The 19118-nt window shown below is 40.7% G+C and overlaps 1 protein-coding gene across 5 annotated transcripts in view; it reads right to left on the bottom strand.

Moving 5' to 3' along the window:
- Nucleotides 1-1678: 1678 nt before the first annotated feature.
- Nucleotides 1679-19118, bottom strand: part of lancl1 (LanC antibiotic synthetase component C-like 1 (bacterial)) — a 60010-nt gene continuing 42570 nt past the window's right edge. For 3 of the 5 annotated variants that reach the window (XM_069934063.1, XM_069934067.1, XM_069934066.1), the window contains 4 exons: nucleotides 16040-16222; nucleotides 9273-9449; nucleotides 7115-7187; nucleotides 1679-2741 (listed from right to left, as the gene is read on the bottom strand). In XM_069934063.1, the coding sequence (XP_069790164.1) occupies nucleotides 2665-2741; nucleotides 7115-7187; nucleotides 9273-9449; nucleotides 16040-16222 (510 nt within the window). In that variant the 3' untranslated portion in view covers nucleotides 1679-2664. Of the gene's footprint in view, nucleotides 2742-5798; nucleotides 5845-7114; nucleotides 7188-9272; nucleotides 9450-16039; nucleotides 16223-19118 lie in introns of all 5 variants that reach the window. The other 2 variants (XM_069934068.1, XM_069934065.1) reach the window with 2 other exon arrangements.

The following is a 19118-nucleotide window of genomic DNA, read 5'->3' on the forward strand; positions in this document are numbered from 1 at the left end:
ATAGATTGAAATCAGATTTATCAGATAAATGTTTTAGTTGTGGTGAGGATGTACGATCTTTCATACATTCATCGTGGTCTTGTCCAAATGTGAAACCCTTTGGGTGTCTATAAGTAATTTTTTTTTTTTTTACAACAAGTTACAGAAGTTGTTTTTCCATTAAATCCTGATCTGTTGTTATCAGGAAATATTGAAGGTACAACTCCAAAATTGAAATGGTCAATTTATCATTTGAAATTTGTCAAATTAGCATTAACAGTAGAGAGAAAATGTATTGCAATTACTTGGAAATTGGATATATTTTTAACTTTACCAAAGTGGCATGCTAAAATTCTGGGAAAAAAATTACTTATAATTTAAGAAATAAATAGTTCATGTTTTTAAAAATTTGGTGTCCATACACTCAAATAATAGGATTGAATTTGTAGTTATCCTTTCATCCCTCTAACCCTGCAGAATTCTCCTCTGTATGTTTACGTTAGAACTAATGAACTGTACTGCACGTCATCACTTTCTCCAATACAAAGGTTCTTTTTACTTTCTCTTTCTTATTTTTTATACGTATAGTTTTTTTGGTATATTGTTTTTTCTTTGGGGGAGGTTGGGTGGGGGGGATGGGTGGAGGGGAGGAGTGAAAACCATCATGTATCTAATCAATTTGTTCCTTTTTGATATCTGTATTATCACTATAATTGTAGTTACTGCATGTATGGAGAATATTGAAAAAATGCTGAAATGTGCCGTGTCAGACATCGTGCTTACATAGAAGAGTACAGCACAGGAAATGGACCCGACTGCCCACCATGTCTGCGTCATCCATAATGCAAATCTAAACCAATCCCATTTGTCTACACACAGTCCTTACCTACCTAATCCCTGCCTGTACAACGTCTATCTAAAGCCCTATTACAAGTTACTATCATTTTAACTTCTCCACAAGGAACGACTCCAGTTGTCTACCATTTTCTGTGTAAAAATCTTTCCTTGAAAGATCAAGTTCATTATCATCTGACACACGGATCATGGTGCATATACCTACACACAAAATACATTTAATCACACAACACATAATAATCACATACATGCATAAAAAGATAAACAAAAGTATATAAATATTGTGGAATGATTTACTCAGTTACATTAATGAGACACACAGTTATAGGATACTATTTATCAATCCCACAGCCTGTGGGAAGAAGGTATTTCCCTCCCTGGCAGTCCTGATTTTGATGCTCCTCCACCTCCTTCCTGATGGCACTAGGTCATGTGAGATGGATGGTAGGGATCCTTAATAATAAGCAACTTTTCCGATTAATGCCATCAATAGAGAAAAGGAAGACCTGAGTGATCTGGGGTTGCATTATTACCCCCCGCCAAAACTCTACAGAAATTAGGAGCAAATGTGTAGAGAGGTTGTAATCGTAGGTGACTGGATTCTCACACTCCAAAGGGCTTGGGCAGGGCAGAACTAATTGTGTCCGAATAGAGAGGGAGTAAAACTGGACAAAGCAGAGCAAGTGTTTGAACTGTCAGTCGAAGACAGGGCTTCTCTGCTGCACAATTAAGGTTTCATCACTGGATTCCAGAGTGCTTCAGATCTGCAAGAACAATAATCAGCATCCAGATGTGCTCGAGCTTGTTAAATCCACTTCAAAGTCAACAAAATACACAATCAAAGTATTTGAAAAAGATTTATTTTGCTTCCAGAAACATTTTGCAAATTCCTTTCCCTTATTTAAATCATACACTTTGTTACAAATCCATTATTACTTTGCACAGAATGTCAAACAGAAATATATGTCTATATCATATAGTGAAGTCATTGCCCAGCTTTCAGTAAATATTTAAATGTAATTTTTCCTGCATCATGCAAAAATATTAACTTATTCCTATCAAGAGGAATCAAAGTTGAACAAAGAAATCAATAAAATCCCAAGTTTTATATATTTATTATGCAAAGAACAAGATAAAACTAGAGCAATCAGCACAGCCGTTAGTACTTGTTCTCTTTGGCTATCTTCCTACACCAGTTTTAAGAGAAAACTCAACATGACTACAATCTCAGAATATGTGTTTTATGTGGGTAATTAAAAGGCTTTTTTTTTCAAATTACACCTTTTCCACACCTTGTATGGCTAAGATTTTTAAAATGATTGATCACTGTGTCTTAGTTCTGAATGATCATACTTTCTACAATGACTTACCTTTTTTTGGGCAATTGATCTTCAAAGATTTTAATGCAGCCCAAAGGTTCAAAACAATAAATATTGACGAAAATACTTCATAAATATTGAATTATAATCTTACACTCTAATGTTTTCACTTTTTGGTATGTTGCAGAGAAAATCAAATGAAGGTTACAAAAATGTTTCACTGTCACAATATGGCTATCCTAAGTCACTCACTGGCTGGCAAGTTATTTTATTTCAGCAGAAAAGCTTTCCCTTGGTTTTACAATGTAATAATGAATCCAACACATAGTACAGAGAAGCAAATTTGTTCGCTGACATTTATCTTAAAACAGCATTAGAATGATCTAGAATGCAAGTGCTACTAAAAGTTCAAGAGAATCTCTCCATCAGCTCTATATTCAAAACAGAAACAGCCAACATGCAGAAGAATATATTGCATCACATCCAAAAGTGTACATTGATGCCATTTGAATTATACTTCAAATGCAGGAAACTTCGCCTTTGTGGGTTGCAGCAAATCAGCAAGGAAGTAAATAGTTCCTGCCACCCCTTAAGTGAAATGAACAAAGTAATTAAGTTTAGCAGATAATCAGAAAAACACTGCACAATACCAAATTTACCACAGTTAGTTGTAAAGCATCAAATTCTCAATTCTTTTTTAAATGCATCACATCATTTTGAAATCGAACATGTGGGTAAAGCAAACAAATAGGAAGACATTTATATTGACCTCTATTGCAAAAGGATTTGAGAACAAGAGTAGAGATGTCTTGTTGCAATTGAGACGGTTTCTGGAACACTACAGTATTTAGGTCTGCTAGTTCTACCCAAGGAAGGAGATACATGTGATAAAAAAGATGCAGTGATTGTGAGGGGAGGCAGTGGGAAATGAGGAGATGATGCAGATAAGACCTGTGTGTTTGCCCTGCCTGGTCTCAAAATAAAGTATCAACCATTCAGGACAGAAATGAGAAGAAAGATCTTCATCCAAAGTGTGGTGTATCTTGGAATTTTCTATTCAAGAGAGGTGTGCATGCTCAGCCATCGAGTAAATTCAGGATAGAAGATGATAGATTATGGAAAGAATGTAGAACAGTCCCAAAGGGCCAAAAGACTCACTCCTACTTCTGCTTTTATGAATTTTAGCAGAATGAAGGATTCCACTGCTCCAAACACGGCTCTTTAAGCTGTTTGCTGCTTCAATTCAAAGTTTTTTTTTGATACTTCAAATTGTTTCACGTTTTGAAATTTTACAGGGGAGGTGTTGAACAACATTTTGTTGATTTTAAATCTTCACAAATCACTCGTTCTCATTCATAGGTGCATTAACTCCCTTTCTGCTGAATTGAATACAGTGAAGAGAATGAGCAGAAGCAGAGTGCAAGACAAGATGTAGTTCTCAACAGCAGACTTGAATCATCTAGTGTTTAGGAAGCAATCCACCTAGTGAATCTCAGTGATGACCAGTGTTCCACGTGAGCCATCAATGAAACATGCCAAATGCTGTAGACACAGTTCTAACCCTGGAGCAGCTCAATCGTCACACTGTTGGTGGCTGTCATATTATACAACTGAGTATCTGGTTTCTTTCCAGATTCTGGAGTTTTTAGTAATATTGCACCAGAGTGTAGTGATCGGAGCAAAAACAAACCTTTGCAATGATAAGATGCATCCTCAAAGAACAAGGTGAAACCAAGTCTGACATTCCTGATGAAGGGCTGAGGCTCAAAACGTTGACAAATATTGCTTTCCATGGATGTTGCATGACCTGCTGAGGTCCTCCAGCACTTCTGTGTATTGCTAATGCAACCATCTGTCTGTACATTGTTTTACTGAGTCTCAGGTCAACTCAAGCATTTACTCAAAATTCCCCTTCAACATGTAGGGGATGTGTGACCACACTCAGCATATTGTGCAGGTCAATGCACCTTAATTAGGTAGCATTCACCCTGAAAAATTACTGGGTGACAAGGGCTTCCTGAACTGCTCTAGGACAAATATAGCTATTGGCTGATTGGGGCTGTACAGTTAGCGCGACGTCGTTACAGTGACCCGAATTTGAATCCGGTCTTGTATGTAAGGAGTTTGACGTTCTTCCTGTATCTGCATGGGTTTCCTCTGGGTGCTCTGGTTTTCTCCCACCCTTCAAAACGTAGGGGGCTGTAGGTTAATTTGGGTGTAATTTTACAGCATGGGTTTAAATAGACAGAATTGGCTTCTATCGTGTTATAAATAAAAAAAATGAGTGAAAGCTATGCTGTACAACCTTGAAACAACACATCACGCTCAAAGCCAGTGGAGGAGCCTGAGCAGGCAGCAAGAGGAGACATTAAAGGTAGAGAGAGGAGAAGAGAAAGGCAGCCTTGACAGCTCCTCTCTGCCTAGACAGGAGAATCAGATTAGCAACCTGCAACTGTAATCTCCCTCACCATCAGTTGTACAAATCTTAACTTCACTCCATCAGTAACCATCAACATTATAGCAAACTTCAATTCATATTTCTCAATAAAATCATGCTTTTTTTTATGGAAACTAATCTTGCTGTGTATTGCTTAGTTTCTATCTCCCATATGTCCTTGAATGTTCTTATGAGTGTGGCTGATGATAGGCTGGTGACTATCACTGATGGAAACTGCAGATGGCTTTGGAGGCCATCACCAAGCATTTCTGACCAAAAAGGGCCAGCTGTGGACTGCATCATCTCACACCACTACTAAAAGATCGAGCTAGCTGGCTGACAGATTATAGCGAGAGTCTGGTGAGCTGGCAAGGGTGCAAGCACAAATGCTCTCATTATGAGAGGACTACAGGCTCACACTTTACAGAACTACTGTTATGGTCATAGCCATAGAGCAGCATCTCAGTAATCCACAAGAGTGCAGATAACTAACTAGTCATACAATCGGGAAGAACAAAATGATATCCGTAATAGACGATCATTATCATAATAAGTAGTCAAAAACTGGATGCTAATACTGTCATACAATGGAAACAGAAATGTTCACTGTTAGACATTAATTCAAAGCTGATGTGAATGGGCTTTGAGGTCAAAACAAAGTTCATCTCAAGATAATGTAGATATTTTCAACCACCTCGACATTTAATTACAACTTTTTGGTAAGCTTCTCAATGCAGCCCGATACTTTGGCATTTTCTGTGTCCTGGCTTCCCAAAACCTCAGCAGCTGATTTTGTATGCATCCTTACCCACCAGTGGAGTTGATCCCTGTAATAATATACTGGCTGAAAGCCACTTGTTCTCAGTGCCTCAGCTCTAAAAATGTCCCGTGATAGCACATGATGTGGAGACTATAAGTGTCAAATCAAGTGACTGTATGCCTTCATCATCGACAACCTCCTGCTCTTTACTTCTCCCATGGCAGGGTGCAATTCTTGTACGTTAGAAATAGGAAGGGAACAAAAGTTGAATCACGGTAAGATGAAATGTTACTGCATGTGTATGCTAATATGAAGCTGAAAAGAAAATTTAGAATGACAAAAAGTAGGATGCATGAAGAAATATTAAGTACAAGATTCAGCTCCATCAATTGATCTCTGCAATGGCCTTTAACATAATGGTCAGCACTGTATCCTCAAAAGTGTGTACCTCTTCACCTTGTTGGTCCCTGCCTCTCACTTTGCTCCATCTCTTCCTGCAAGAAACAGGTGAGACCGTTTATATGTACTGCACAAAATAAGTTTTGTTGACGAAACCATAATGGTCAAATAACCAACCCAATTCTTGCTCATGACATTAATAGCTTCCTGTTCCCTTTGTATCCTTGCTTCTGGATGGGATCTTGCTCTGAAGAATACATGATGTTTTCTACCAGAACATTGATAAGATACTCCAAAAGTCTGGCTGCCTTCATTCTCCCATGGTCAGAATTCCTTGATCTTTCCATGATCAGTACCTTTGTTGTCAAATAATACAGATGCTGTGCCAATATTCCTTTTGTTCCATTCCAAATAAATTGCAATTTGTTCCCTTACTCCAAGAGCTAAAACACTAACTTTTGTCCTTCTGAACATCAATGAATTTGCTTCAGATTTTTACTTTAAATTTCTATCAGAAACATGACCACTCACAATATGTAGTCCTCACAGTCATTGTTTCTTACCTTGCAAATACTGCTGCACTTGGCCATTGTTTCTGAAAGTGACATAGCAGATGTGCATATACAAATCAATGAAAAAAAAAAGACTAAGGGGTGATCTAGTGTCATGCATAAAATAGTGAGGGATTGGAAAAAGTGGATAGTGGAAGACTGTTCTCTTTGGTGACAAGGGTAAAATAAAAGGAAAATTAAAACAAATGGAAGAACGTTCGCGTAGCTCACAGTTGAAATCTGGATTGCCCTACCTGTAGATGTGCTGGAGGTAAGGTCCAAAATTGTACAAATACTGTGTATGGTAGAGAAAAGTTTAGAATGCTGTGGGGAAAGGGCCATGAGTGGAACCAGTGAATTGCTCTGGGACATGACTGGAGGACAGAAATGCCTTCTCTTGTGCTGTAATTATTCTATAACTCTGTATTCCCCATGCATCTTTGGCTCATAGCTACATGAACAATAGAGTGATGTAATGTAAAATGAACACAAATGCTTAAGTAAAATGTAGTGTAATGGAGCATGAAATGAAGTTTTCTCACCTCGCCCCACCACTTTCCAATTGTCTGACCAACCAACACAGCAACTTAAAACAACATCAAGATCATCCAAGTTGACAAGACCTCATGTGCTTCGATCATTCCTTTCTGTTGTCAGCACCAATTATCTTCAACTATGACAAGGCACCATTTTAATTTCATCAAATTAAAAAAAAAAATTCATAGCAAGTATAAAATATTATTCTCATTCAAAACAGGAAAAGAAACCAGAACACATGGGATCCAGATGGAAACAGATTCAAAACCATAACTACCTTCGAAAAGAGAGAAAGGTGAGTCTGGTGTCCTACAGCCATGTTTTCCAAAATCAAAGCACCATTCTGCAAACTTAAAAGCAAATTTACTCAATTACAACAAATTCACCAGGCAGAAAACAAAAAGAGACACTATTTGAAAACTTTGAATAACATGCTACAAGGCTGGTGTTTTTCTGAAAAGCAATCACTTTGTCTTCATATTCCAATATCTTCTGACAATCAAGGAAAATGTGGATTCTCATAAGATTTAGGAGCAGGACATTCAGCCCATTGAGCCAGTTCCACATTTCAATGAGATTATGACTGATATGATGATAGGATCATCTCCACCCACCTGCCATTTCCCCATATCCCTTAAACTCATTAGCCATTCATACATTGTACAGCATTTGTAGATCATTGTGCTATACCAAATCACTTGGATTATTAATGTTAGTCACATCTCATAAGTGATGGTTGCTTTAATAAGAATTGCAGATATAAAAGAATCTTCTTTGCTCAAAAGCAGAATAGTGTGATGTTTATAAAACAGAACATATATAAAGGCAGAAGCAAAACACAAAAATCTGTATATACTGGGTGAAGTAAAAACACAATGCTGGAGAAACTCAGCAGGCTAAACAGTGAGCTTTATGTAGCAAAGGTAAATATACATAACTGACGTTTCAGGCTTGAGCCCTTTATCAAGGTATGGAAAAATACAGACAGGCATCTGAATAAAAGAGTTGGGGGGGGGGAGAAGATGTGGTCGCAAAGGCAGGAGGTTAATAGGTGGAGAAGGGAGGGAGGGGACAGCAGCGATCAAAGGAAGGGGGATGGAGAGCTGGAAGGGGGAAAGGAAAGGGGGAGGGAGAGGGAGAAAGAGGAGAGCAGGTTCACAAAAACTGGAAAAGTCAATGTTAAGGCCATCTGGCTGGAGAATGCCCAAATGGAAGATCAGGTATTGTTTTTCCAATTTACAGGTGGTCTTAGTGGGATAGTACATAAGGCCATGGACATACACGCGAGACACAGAACTAAAATGGTTGGCCACTGGGAGGACTCTGCCACTGTTGCGGATGGAGCGATCTCGCAGTCTGCACCCAGTCTCTCCGATGTAGCGAAGGCCACAAAGGGAGCACCTGCGGAAACACAAGTGAAATGTTTCTTCACTTGAAAGCCCTATTTGGGCCCCAGACTGTGGTGATGGAAGAGGTGTGGGGACAAGTGTAACACCTTCTGTGATCACAGGGGGAGATGCTGGGAGGGATGAATGCACGAGGGAGTCATGGAGGGAGCGGTTCCTATGGAACACAGAGAGGGGAAGATGTGTCTGGTAGAGGGATCCTGTTGCAGGTGCTGGAAATTCTGGAGGATCACATGTTGGATGCGGAGGTTGGTGGGGTGGTAGGTGAGGACAAGGGGATTCTGTGTCTGTTGGGTCTGGGGGTAGAGGGGGCCAGGGAAAATGAGTGGGAAATGGAGGAGATGCAGGCAAGGGCTAAACTGATGATGATGTAGGGGAAGCCACATTTGTGGAAGAAGGCAGACATTTCAGAAGATCTGGAATGGAAGACCTCATCTTGGGAATAGATGTGGCAGAGATGAAGAAAATGAGAGAAGGGAATAGAATCTTTGCAGGGGTCAGAGGAAGTGTAATCGTGAGAGTTAGTGGGTTTATAACATATATTGGTGGAAAGCTCGTCTCCCGAGATGGACAGAGATACAAAATGGGGAGAGTGTTGTCAGAGATGGATCACGTGAGTTTGAGATCAGGGTGGAAGTTGGAGGCACATAAAAAGGCAATTTTTTATTGACTCGCCACAATCCTAAAACGTTTTAAGTCTATTCTCTTCCCTGTTCACATTTCTTCACATCATACAATCTTCAGTGACAGGAACATTTATCTTAATCCCTAGGACTGGCACCAGGAAGTTCAAGAAATAAAATAGCTTGTTTTCCTGAACTTTATCCCTCCAATCCAAATAGACTAATTTTCATTGCTTCCGACTAACACATTATGTTATACATAGACTAAAGACTAAATCATTTTTAAAAAATTAACATGTACCTAAGTGAGCAACATAGTAACAAATTTATGATCCCACATTTTCTTTAATAAAATGTGTGGTTCATGCTCGTAGAGACTCCCCATCAAAGAGATGTCATCACATACCTTGCAGGCTCTGTATAGATACCTCTTATCTTGAGTAAAATTGAACATGGCAAGAAATCCATAAGCATTACCAGCAGGCCCATGGCACAGCCCATATCCTTTTTTCAACAATCCTCTCTGCCAAATTACTTCAGTGCAATCAGAGGCATCTTTAAGATATTTTTCATCCTTGAAAATCTATTGCCAAATGAAAAAACAGATTCAATAAAAGCTGATGTATTCACATTACAAAGGATTGTGAAAACTGGCCGTTCAATTTAACCCATTCATAGTTAATGTTCACACTTTCTTTTCTTTGGCTTGGCTTCGCGGACGAAGATTTATGGAGGGGGTAAAAAGTCCACGTCAGCTGCAGGCTCGTTTGTGGCTGACAAGTCCGATGCGGGACAGGCAGACACGATTGCAGCGGTTGCAGGGGAAAATTGGTTGGTTGGGGTTGGGTGTTGGTTCACACTTAATGTTCACACTTAATGTTCACACTTAATGTTCACACTTAATGTTCACACTTAATGTTCACACTTAATGTTCACACTTAATGTTCAAACAACACCCATCCTTCCTCCATCTTAAATGGTCTATTTCCTTTTCCTTTAATTGTTTGTCCAATGTTTCTTTAAATGCTATCCCTGTTCATCCAAGGCCAAATACTGCCCCAACTTACATACAAGATAAAACAGTGCATATCAACCTATACAAATTTACTCCACATCAATCTAATATTTCCCTCCCTTACACCCATAACCCTCCATTTTCTTACATCCATGTGCCTATCAAAGAGTTTTTAAATGTGCCATTGCACCAGCCTCCTGTATTGCAGTCCAGTCACCCACCATTCTCTGAGTAAAACCTACCTCTGTCATCTCCCCTAAATTTTCCTCCACTCACCTTAAACAGATTTCCGCTTCTGGAAAAAGATGCTGGCTTCCCACCTTACCTCTGCCTCCAATACTCTTGTATCGCTCCAAAAAGAAAACAGCCCAGTCAACCTTTTTCCATGAGTTATGTTTTCCAATCCAGGCAACATTTCCTCTGCACCCACTCTAAGTTTCCACATTTGTCCTATGATCAGAATCTGGTCCAACAAGAGTTTTAAACAGCTGCAACTTTATTTTGCGGCTCTTGATTTCAATTCCCCCAACAAATGAAGTCCAGCACGTCATACATCTTATTAACCACCCTATCAACATGAGTGGAAAACTTGAGAGATTTGTGGACCTGGAACACAAGATACCTCTGTTCCTCCACATTACTAAGAATCCTGCTACTGACCACATGCTCCACCTTAAAATTCAACCTTCCAAAGTGGATCACTTTATACTTTAGCAGACTGCTCGCCATCTTCCACTTCTCTGCCCAACTCTGCATCCTGTGTAACCTACAGTTTTCGACACTATCCACAACACTTTCAACCTTCATGTCATCAGTAAACTTACTGACTGATCCTCTCCCACCAGCACCCCCCCCACCCCCCCCCCCCCACTTCTATGCCCACACCAAAAATGTCAAAATAACTAAGACTGTACTGCCAGAGCTGCTGTAATGGTATTGCTGCCGCTGGTGCGGACTCACAGAGCGAGGAGTGGAGGCACAGCATTCCCTTGGGGTCCAACCACCCAGTTCAACTGCCGTCAGCTCCATACACACTTTGAATGGCCATTAAAGGAGCCGACAGGAGTTTTATTTAAAATCCCCTAACTGCAGGGTTTTCCCCCCAAGATGGTGGTCCCTATGATTGGCAGCAGCCACAGGGGTTGCAGAATCCGAGGAAGCAGAAGACTGGCGCAGGGCACCAGGAAATGGAAAGACCACCTCCTTTCCACCCCCCCCCCCCTCCTAGAAGACTAACCATGGGACAGTAATCATGATGGCGGATGAGTGAGGGGTTCTGCAGCTGAAGGACACACATAGGTGGTGGGCTTCTGGTGACTTGAGGTGAGAAACCGACAAAGGCTGTGGGCTGCTGGAGACTGCGGTCATAGGATTCGCATCAGGTTGCGGACTGGCTTGAAGCTGGCTGAAGGGGTACCAGGTATTGGAATCGGGATGTGAGAGGGTGCCAATGACGCTGAAAGGTTCTTAATTGTATTGGAGGTTCGCGTTGCTGATTGTTTGGACTAGACTCTGTGGCTGCAGAGGCTGAGATAGCGCTGGAGGCAAATCCACAGACACTCGGTGACGCTGGAGGGAACTCTCTTTTGTTTCTCTTTCTCTGTAAGAGGCACTTCAGGCAACTTCTGCCGATGACAAATCTGTCTGCCTTTCAGCAGACAAAAGCAATTTCACATAATAGGACACTGCTGTTATTACATGACAATAAACGGAATCTTTAATTTTGAACAGATCCCTACATAACATCATTAGTCACTGACCTCCAGGCAGAATACTCTCCATATATTATCATCCTCTGCTTTCTGCAGGCAAACTAATTCTGAATCCACAGAGTCAAGTTTCCACGAATCCCATGCCTCATGACTTTCTGGATGAGCCTACCTCGCGGAACCTTGTCAAACACCTTACTAAAATCCATATACATCACATCCACCACAGTATCTTCATTAATTTCTTTTATCACCTCTTTGGAAAAACTCAAATAAGCTCATAAGCCACAACCTGTCCCTTACAAACCCATGCTGACTAGCCCTGAGAAGAGTTTCTCCAAATGCTCATAAATCCTGACCTGTAGAAATTTCTCCAATAGTTTGCCCATCACTGATGCAAAACTCATTGGTTTATAATTCCCAGGATTGTCCCTATTACCTTTTTTGAACAAGGGAACTACATTTTCAAGAGTCCTTTCTTGTAATGTAATATTATACAAAATTGCCATCTGCCTGCTATAAGGCAGTCCAAGAGTCACTATTAGTGTCGCCCGGCGTCCCTTACAGTAAGAGAGAAAGAGAAGTGAAAGCGAGTCCATTCAGAGTCACTGAGTGTCCGTGTATTCACCTCCAGTGCTTCCACATCTTCTGCAGCCAAACAGACTCCTTTTCGATTCATCAACAACCTGAGCTTCAGATCCAATCCTCCAACACAATCAGGAGGCTTTCAAGCACATGAGGCCCATCGGGATCCTTTTTGCCTTTGCCACCTTCTTGACTCCAATTCCTGGTTCCTGTGAGCCAGCTCTAGCAGCCCATAGCCAATGCAGGTCCCCTGACTGCAAGTCACCCATACCTTGTGTGGGTCTTTCAGCTGCTGAGCCCCTCAATGTCCTGCCAGGATCTTGTAGAGTTGTCTCCTCTGCTTCTCCCTCTCAACTGGGGTGGTGTAGGCCCCATTTCTGGTGCCCTGCTCTCCAGAGCCTGCAACCCCTCGTAGCCACTGCCGAGCACAGGCATTGCCATCTTGTGCACAGACCTCTGTGGTTGCAGGATTTTACTTTACAAACACTGTCAGCTCAGCTCCTTTAACTGTTCAGAGTCGCCAGCATTAGGACTGGGCAGATGAACCCTTCAGAGCAGTGATTTGCCTCCGCTCTCCAGTTTCTGTACCAGCGGCAGTGCTGCTGTTACAGCAGTGTTGTCATTTTTTAACCATTCCAATCCTTTAGAATTCTCATTCTACTCCTGTGGCCAGGGAGGATGTAAATGCCCCAACAATTTCTTCCCTCACTTGTCCTAAGAACCTGTGGTGTATCCCATTTGGTCTCAGGGATTAATCTATCCAAATTCCTTCAAGAACCTCCAGTACTTCTTTCTTAATCTTGACATGCTCCAGCACATTTTCCAGTTTTATACATCACATTCACTAAAATTCTTCTCCCTGGTGAATATGAAGCAAAGTGTTCATTAAAGACCTCCTCTGTCTAGTCTGCCTCCAGGCACACGTTCCCCCTTTTATCCCTCATCACTCTTACCTCACTTTAGTGATCTTCCTGTTCTTCATGTTCCTATAGAACACCCTATGGGTTTCCTTAGTCCTACTTGCCAAGGCTTTTTTGTGCTCACTTTTAGCTCTCATAAGTCCCCTCCTGGCTACCTTATAATTCTCATGAGCCCTTTCTGACTTGGCATTCTGGAAGGCAAAAGACTCTCTTTCATCCAAAATTAACTCAAGCTTCCAGTAAACAAAATCAATGTGCCCATTGGCAAAATCCTATGCTTAAGACAAGCCAGATAAATGCATAGATAATAAGCAAGATGGATTATGCAGAGTTGGATAAAATGCATGGGAAGAGTTTTGTGTGTCATGCAGCATAGCTCAGGCCCTTCTATCCAAATAGTCCATGCCGATAATTTTTGTATTCTGGGCTAATCCCATTTGCTTATATTTAGTCAATACTTCTCTAAATCTATCCAAATGTCTTTTGAATGCTGTTATTGTACCCATTTCTACAGTTTCCTCTGGCACTTAAATTTAGCTGAGAGATCTTCATCAGAAACACTGGTTTACTTTCTTTGGAAGTAAAGGCACAGTAGAATTTGAAGCAAGGCTTAGGTATGGGATCAGAAGGAGGAGGAGGAGGAATGGGAGGTCACCAGAGGTGGGACTAGTTTACTCAAGTGCAGCCACCTAGTTATCATAAATATTTCCCTCAAACTCTTGCAATAAATAATCCTGCTTAAATAATCTAAATTTGAATTATATAAAGTCACTATTAGAAATTTTGGTAAATTTATTTGCATTTCCAAACTTTCACTTCACAGCTAGGTTGCCTTCACAAGAATGCAATTAAAAAAAAACTGGATGATCCCTCAAATCTGCTTCATTGTTCAGTAAATCTTCAAGTTAATAGTTCTGTTTTGTCTCCCCCTTAACTCATTTTTTTTAGTCCAAACATTATCTGATCTTAATCGTGAGATCATAAGAGATGGAGATATTGCAGATGCTGTAGTTAAGGAGGATGAGAGTAAAACAGTGAAGCGACAAACAGAGGAAGAAATAGGAGATTAGAATCTTTGAATATTGATAAATTACCAGGGCCAGATATAATAAACCCTACGATGGTAAAAGGAAGGAAATTGCAGTCTCACTGGCATTTTCAATCACGAAGAGCAGTGCCACAGGATTGAACTACTACTAAATATTTGTTTAAAAAGGGAAGAAGGGATAAAGTGAGTAATTATAGGGCAATTAATTAAAAAAAAACTAACAGCTGGAAGACAGGTACAACACACAAAAGTGCTGGAGAAACTCAGCAGATCGTGCATCCTCTGTGGAGTCAGAGGGATAGTGGATCTTTTGGGCCACAGCTCCGCCACAGAGTTCCTCCAGCAATTTGTTTTATGCTTCAGATTACAGCATCTGCAGTCTCTTATATATCCAGTTAATTTAATGTTGCTAATGGGAAAATCATTGGAATCTATTTTTAAGACATCTTAAAAATTATCCTTTACAAAAATGCTTATTAATCAAGAACAGATAGCACATACTGGTTAACAGAAGTTTGTGTTTGATTAACTTGACTAACATTTTAAAGAGGCAACAAGAAAGATTAATGAAGGCAGCATATTTGACGTCATCTATATGGGATTTTCAAAATATTTAACAAAAGGTCATTTGAAAAGCTGGTTACCATTCAGTAGAAGCCCATGGAAATCAAGAGTGACAAAATCTAAAGCTGGACAAATGGAAAGAAGCAAGGACTAATGAATGATGATAGGTTTTAAAACTGAACGGCTTTCTCCAGTGAGTTCTACAGGGTCCCTCACTTTTGTATGTTTATCAAATACATCAGTAATTATAATAAATAAAATCATATTGTCTATTTGGTCGTACAAAAAAATTTTAAATGGAATTAAGTCTTAAGAAGTGCAATATAATGCTTTTGAATAGGTTCAACAAAGTAAGGAACCAGACAATAAATGGGAGGATATTGAGTGGCAATGAGGGGAAACAAATAGCCTATGTTCTAGATCCTTAGATCGATAGAACCAGGTTAATTGGGCAATTATTATTTGAGGCAAAATAACAGACAAGCAGGTAGGCTGTGCCAGATCAGTGTACAACACCACAGAGGCTGCAAGTGAATATACATCAAGTTTTGGTCACCACTTTACAGAATAGATAGATATTTAACAAATTGCAATTTTGAGTAAAGAATCAGGTCACTTTCTTTAGCACAGAGAAAAGCTAGATAGGCCCAGAAAGAGCAATAGATAGGATTTATTTATCTTATCAGAGAGGTTAAACCCAGAAGGGGGCATGGATGTAAAATAATATGCAGAAGAGATGGAAAGATAAAAATATTTTACCATCCTAAGGATGGTAGGGGTCAGGAATCACTGCCTGGAAAACAGGTAGCGCCAGGAACCCTCCTCATTACTTGCATGCTTCTTGAAGGGTTGTGTCATGCAGATGTAGAAACCTGGAGCAGATAGATGGGTGGCAAGTGTGTGGGTCCTTTCCAACTGGGATGGAAATAATCAGCTGAATATAATCCTGTCTCAAAATCATTTTACATTATTCCATCAATATATGCAATATCTGAACATCTACGGACCTCTAGAGATTTCAAAAGATTCCTAGCACTCTAGATGAGCCTTCATCTTTGTCTTAACTAACCCAGAAGACTAAACTTTCTAGTTCTACAGTCAGCAGCCAGATGAAACAGTCTCAGCATTCACCAGATGAGTCCATTCTGAATTTCTTTCGGACCATCTACATTTCATATGCCAGCGAGTCATGGTTTCACTTTATTTCTCGGAAAGATCAGACTACCACAAAGTGTACATTGCAGATCTGCCTCTACTCATTCTGCAAGAACATTGAATGCAATCAGTGAGATAGATTTAATGCATGATATTTGTAGACACAAATAAGGATACCTTATAAGCTTGTAGAAGCATGTAAATTACTCCAGGTGACCCATGGCACCAGTGAACTAGGTTATCTCTGGATTCGCCTATACATGGAGGATAATTTCCAGATGAAAACTTCAGTTGACAAACATAATCCACACTTGGTTTCACCAGTTTAAGAAGTATATCTTGGTCAATCCCAATCTCTGGCTAAAGAGGATAGAAACAAAAAAAGAAAAAAAAATGGCATTAAGATATTTACATTTTAAATTTTAAAAAATTAGACGTACAGTATGTTATCAGACCCTTTTGGCACAAGAGCCTGTGCTGTCCAAATACACCAATTAACCTATAAGCTGCATACATTTTGATGGGTAGGAGGAAACTGGAACACCTGTGGAAAACCCATGCAGACATGAGGAGAATACACAAATTCCTTATAGACAGTGCTAGTATTGAACCTGGGTCATTGGCACTGTAATAGCATTGCGTTAACTGTGCTGCCTTTCAATTTTCTTCTAAAGTGACAATTGGCAATTAACTGGCCTCTGTAAGTTGTCCATTACCTGAGATGAGTGGTAGAATTTGGCAGAGTTGCTGCGAATGTGGGAAAATAAAATGGGATGACTTTAAAGTTAGTATAAACTGCAGAGTTGGTTGGTGTGGGCTTGGTGGATCAAAGGGTCTGTAATTATAATAAATATAATTGTACAGAAAATTTTTTTAATGGAATTTCGTCTTAAGTACAATATAATGTTTTTGAGGAGGTTCAACAAAGCAAGGAAACAGACAATAAATGGGAGGATATTGAGTGGCAATGAGGGGAAACAAAAATCAGACAGCTTTCTCCAGTAATCCTTCTTTACATTTTTGCTTCAATTACCTTTTAACTGCTTGATCAGCTGTCATTTAGTACATTAGATGGCAGACTATTCCACAACTGTGCACAGATGATTAAATTGTCATTGGCAGAGCAAGAACATTTAGAGCACACACCTCCAGGAAACATTTGGAGGGAGAGCAGCATCAATTTACCAGAATAATACCTCCACTCTCAGGAGTAAATTACAAATCTTGGCAGACAGCCTATGCCTTTCAATTGCATAATCAAAGTAAATTTAGATGCATAAAACCTCTCCTTTAATAGCAATTGATGCAATGTGATTTATTCATTCCAAAGCTGAACAGACATATTTTGTGAACCAAAGATATTAAGGAGGTACCGTATTTGATGGCATACAAGTCCCACTTGTTTCCCCCCAGAAAATGACTTTAAAAATATCCCCAGGTCCAATATGCAAAATTAAGGTATCTGGTATGCTAATGTTTATACCCAGACACCGTAGATTATATACAAGTACTGGGAGTCTAACTCCATAATACTGCAATATTATTTATTCAAATAACACCATTATTATTACTATTAATTTTATTACTATGGATATTTTAATTAAAAATAATTATTGTTAAAAATTAAAGCTGGATGTTCTGAGACAAACCTCTTTGGTTAGCACCCAACTCTAAAAAGTTAAGCAGTAACCATTTCTGAGCTTGTATGCATGTAAGTCTATTTCTATTATACCTTCCTTGTTGGTTTTCGTGCAGTTGGATAACCATGTTGAGGAACTAGAGCGCATCGGATGCCCCCCAAAGTTCCTCAACATGGTTATCCAACTGCACGAAAACCAACAAGATCGGGTCAGATACAGCAATGAGCTCTCTGAACCCTTCTCCATTAACAATGGCGTGAAGCAAGGCTGCGTTCTCGCACCAACCCTCTTTTCAATCTTCTTCAGCACGATGCTGAACCAAGCCATGAAAGACCTCAACAATGAAGACGCTGTTTACATCCGGTACCGCATGGATGGCAGTCTCTTCAATCTGAGGCGCCTGCAAGCTCACACCAAGACACAAGAGCAACTTGTCCGTGAACTACTCTTTGCAGACGATGCCGCTTTAGTTGCCAATTCAGAGCCAGCTCTTCAGCGCTTGACGTCCTGCTTTGCGGAAACTGCCAAAATGTTTGGCCTGGAAGTCAGCCTGAAGAAAACTGAGGCCCTCCATCAGCCAGCTCCCCACCATGACTACCAGCCCCCCCCACATTGCCATCGGGCACACAAAACTCAAAACGGTCAACCAGTTTACCTACCTCGGCTGCACCATTTCATCAGATGCAAGGATTGACAACGAGATAGACAACAGACTCGTCAAGGCAAATAGCGCCTTTGGAAGACTACACAAAAGAGTCTGGAAAAACAACCAACTGAAAAACCTCACAAAGATTAGCGTATACAGAGCCGTTGTCATACCCACACTCCTGTTCGGCTCCGAATCATGGGTCCTCTACTGGCATCACCTACGGCTCCAAGAACGCTTCCACCAGCGTTGTCTCCGCTCCATCCTCAACATTCATTGGAGCGACTTCATCCCTAACATCGAAGTACTCGAGATGGCAGAGGCCGACAGCATCGAATCCACGCTGCTGAAGATCCAACTGCGCTGGGTAGGTCACGTCTCCAGAATGGAGGACCGTCGCCTTCACAAGATCGTGTTATATGGCGAGCTCTCCACTGGCCACCGTGACAGAGGTGCACCAAAGAAGAGGTACAAGGACTGCCTAAAGAAATCTCTTGGTGTCTGCCACATTGACCACCGCCAGTAGGCTGATATCGCCTCAAACAGTGCATCTTGGCGCTTCACAGTTCGGCGGGCAGCAACCTCCTTTGAAGAAGACCGCAGAGCCCACCTCACTGACAAAAGCACGGACGAAGATTTATGGAGGGGGTAAAAAGTCCACGTCAGCTGCAGGCTCGTTTGTGGCTGACAAGTCCGATGCGGGACAGGCAGACACGGTTGCAGCGGTTGCAGGGGAAAATTGGTTGGTTGGGGTTGGGTGTTGGGTTTTTTCTCCTTTGCCTTTTGTCAGTGAGGTGGGCTCTGCGGTCTTCTTCAAAGGAGGTTGCTGCCCGCCAAACTGTGAGGCGCCAAGATGCACGGTTTGAGGCGTTATCAGCCCACTGGCGGTGGTCAATGTGGCAGGCACCAAGAGATTTCTTTAGGCAGTCCTTGTACCTTTTCTTTGGTGCACCTCTGTCACGGTGGCCAG

The sequence above is a fragment of the Narcine bancroftii genome, chromosome 4, assembly GCF_036971445.1.
Source record: "Narcine bancroftii isolate sNarBan1 chromosome 4, sNarBan1.hap1, whole genome shotgun sequence".
NCBI lineage: Eukaryota > Metazoa > Chordata > Chondrichthyes > Torpediniformes > Narcinidae > Narcine > Narcine bancroftii.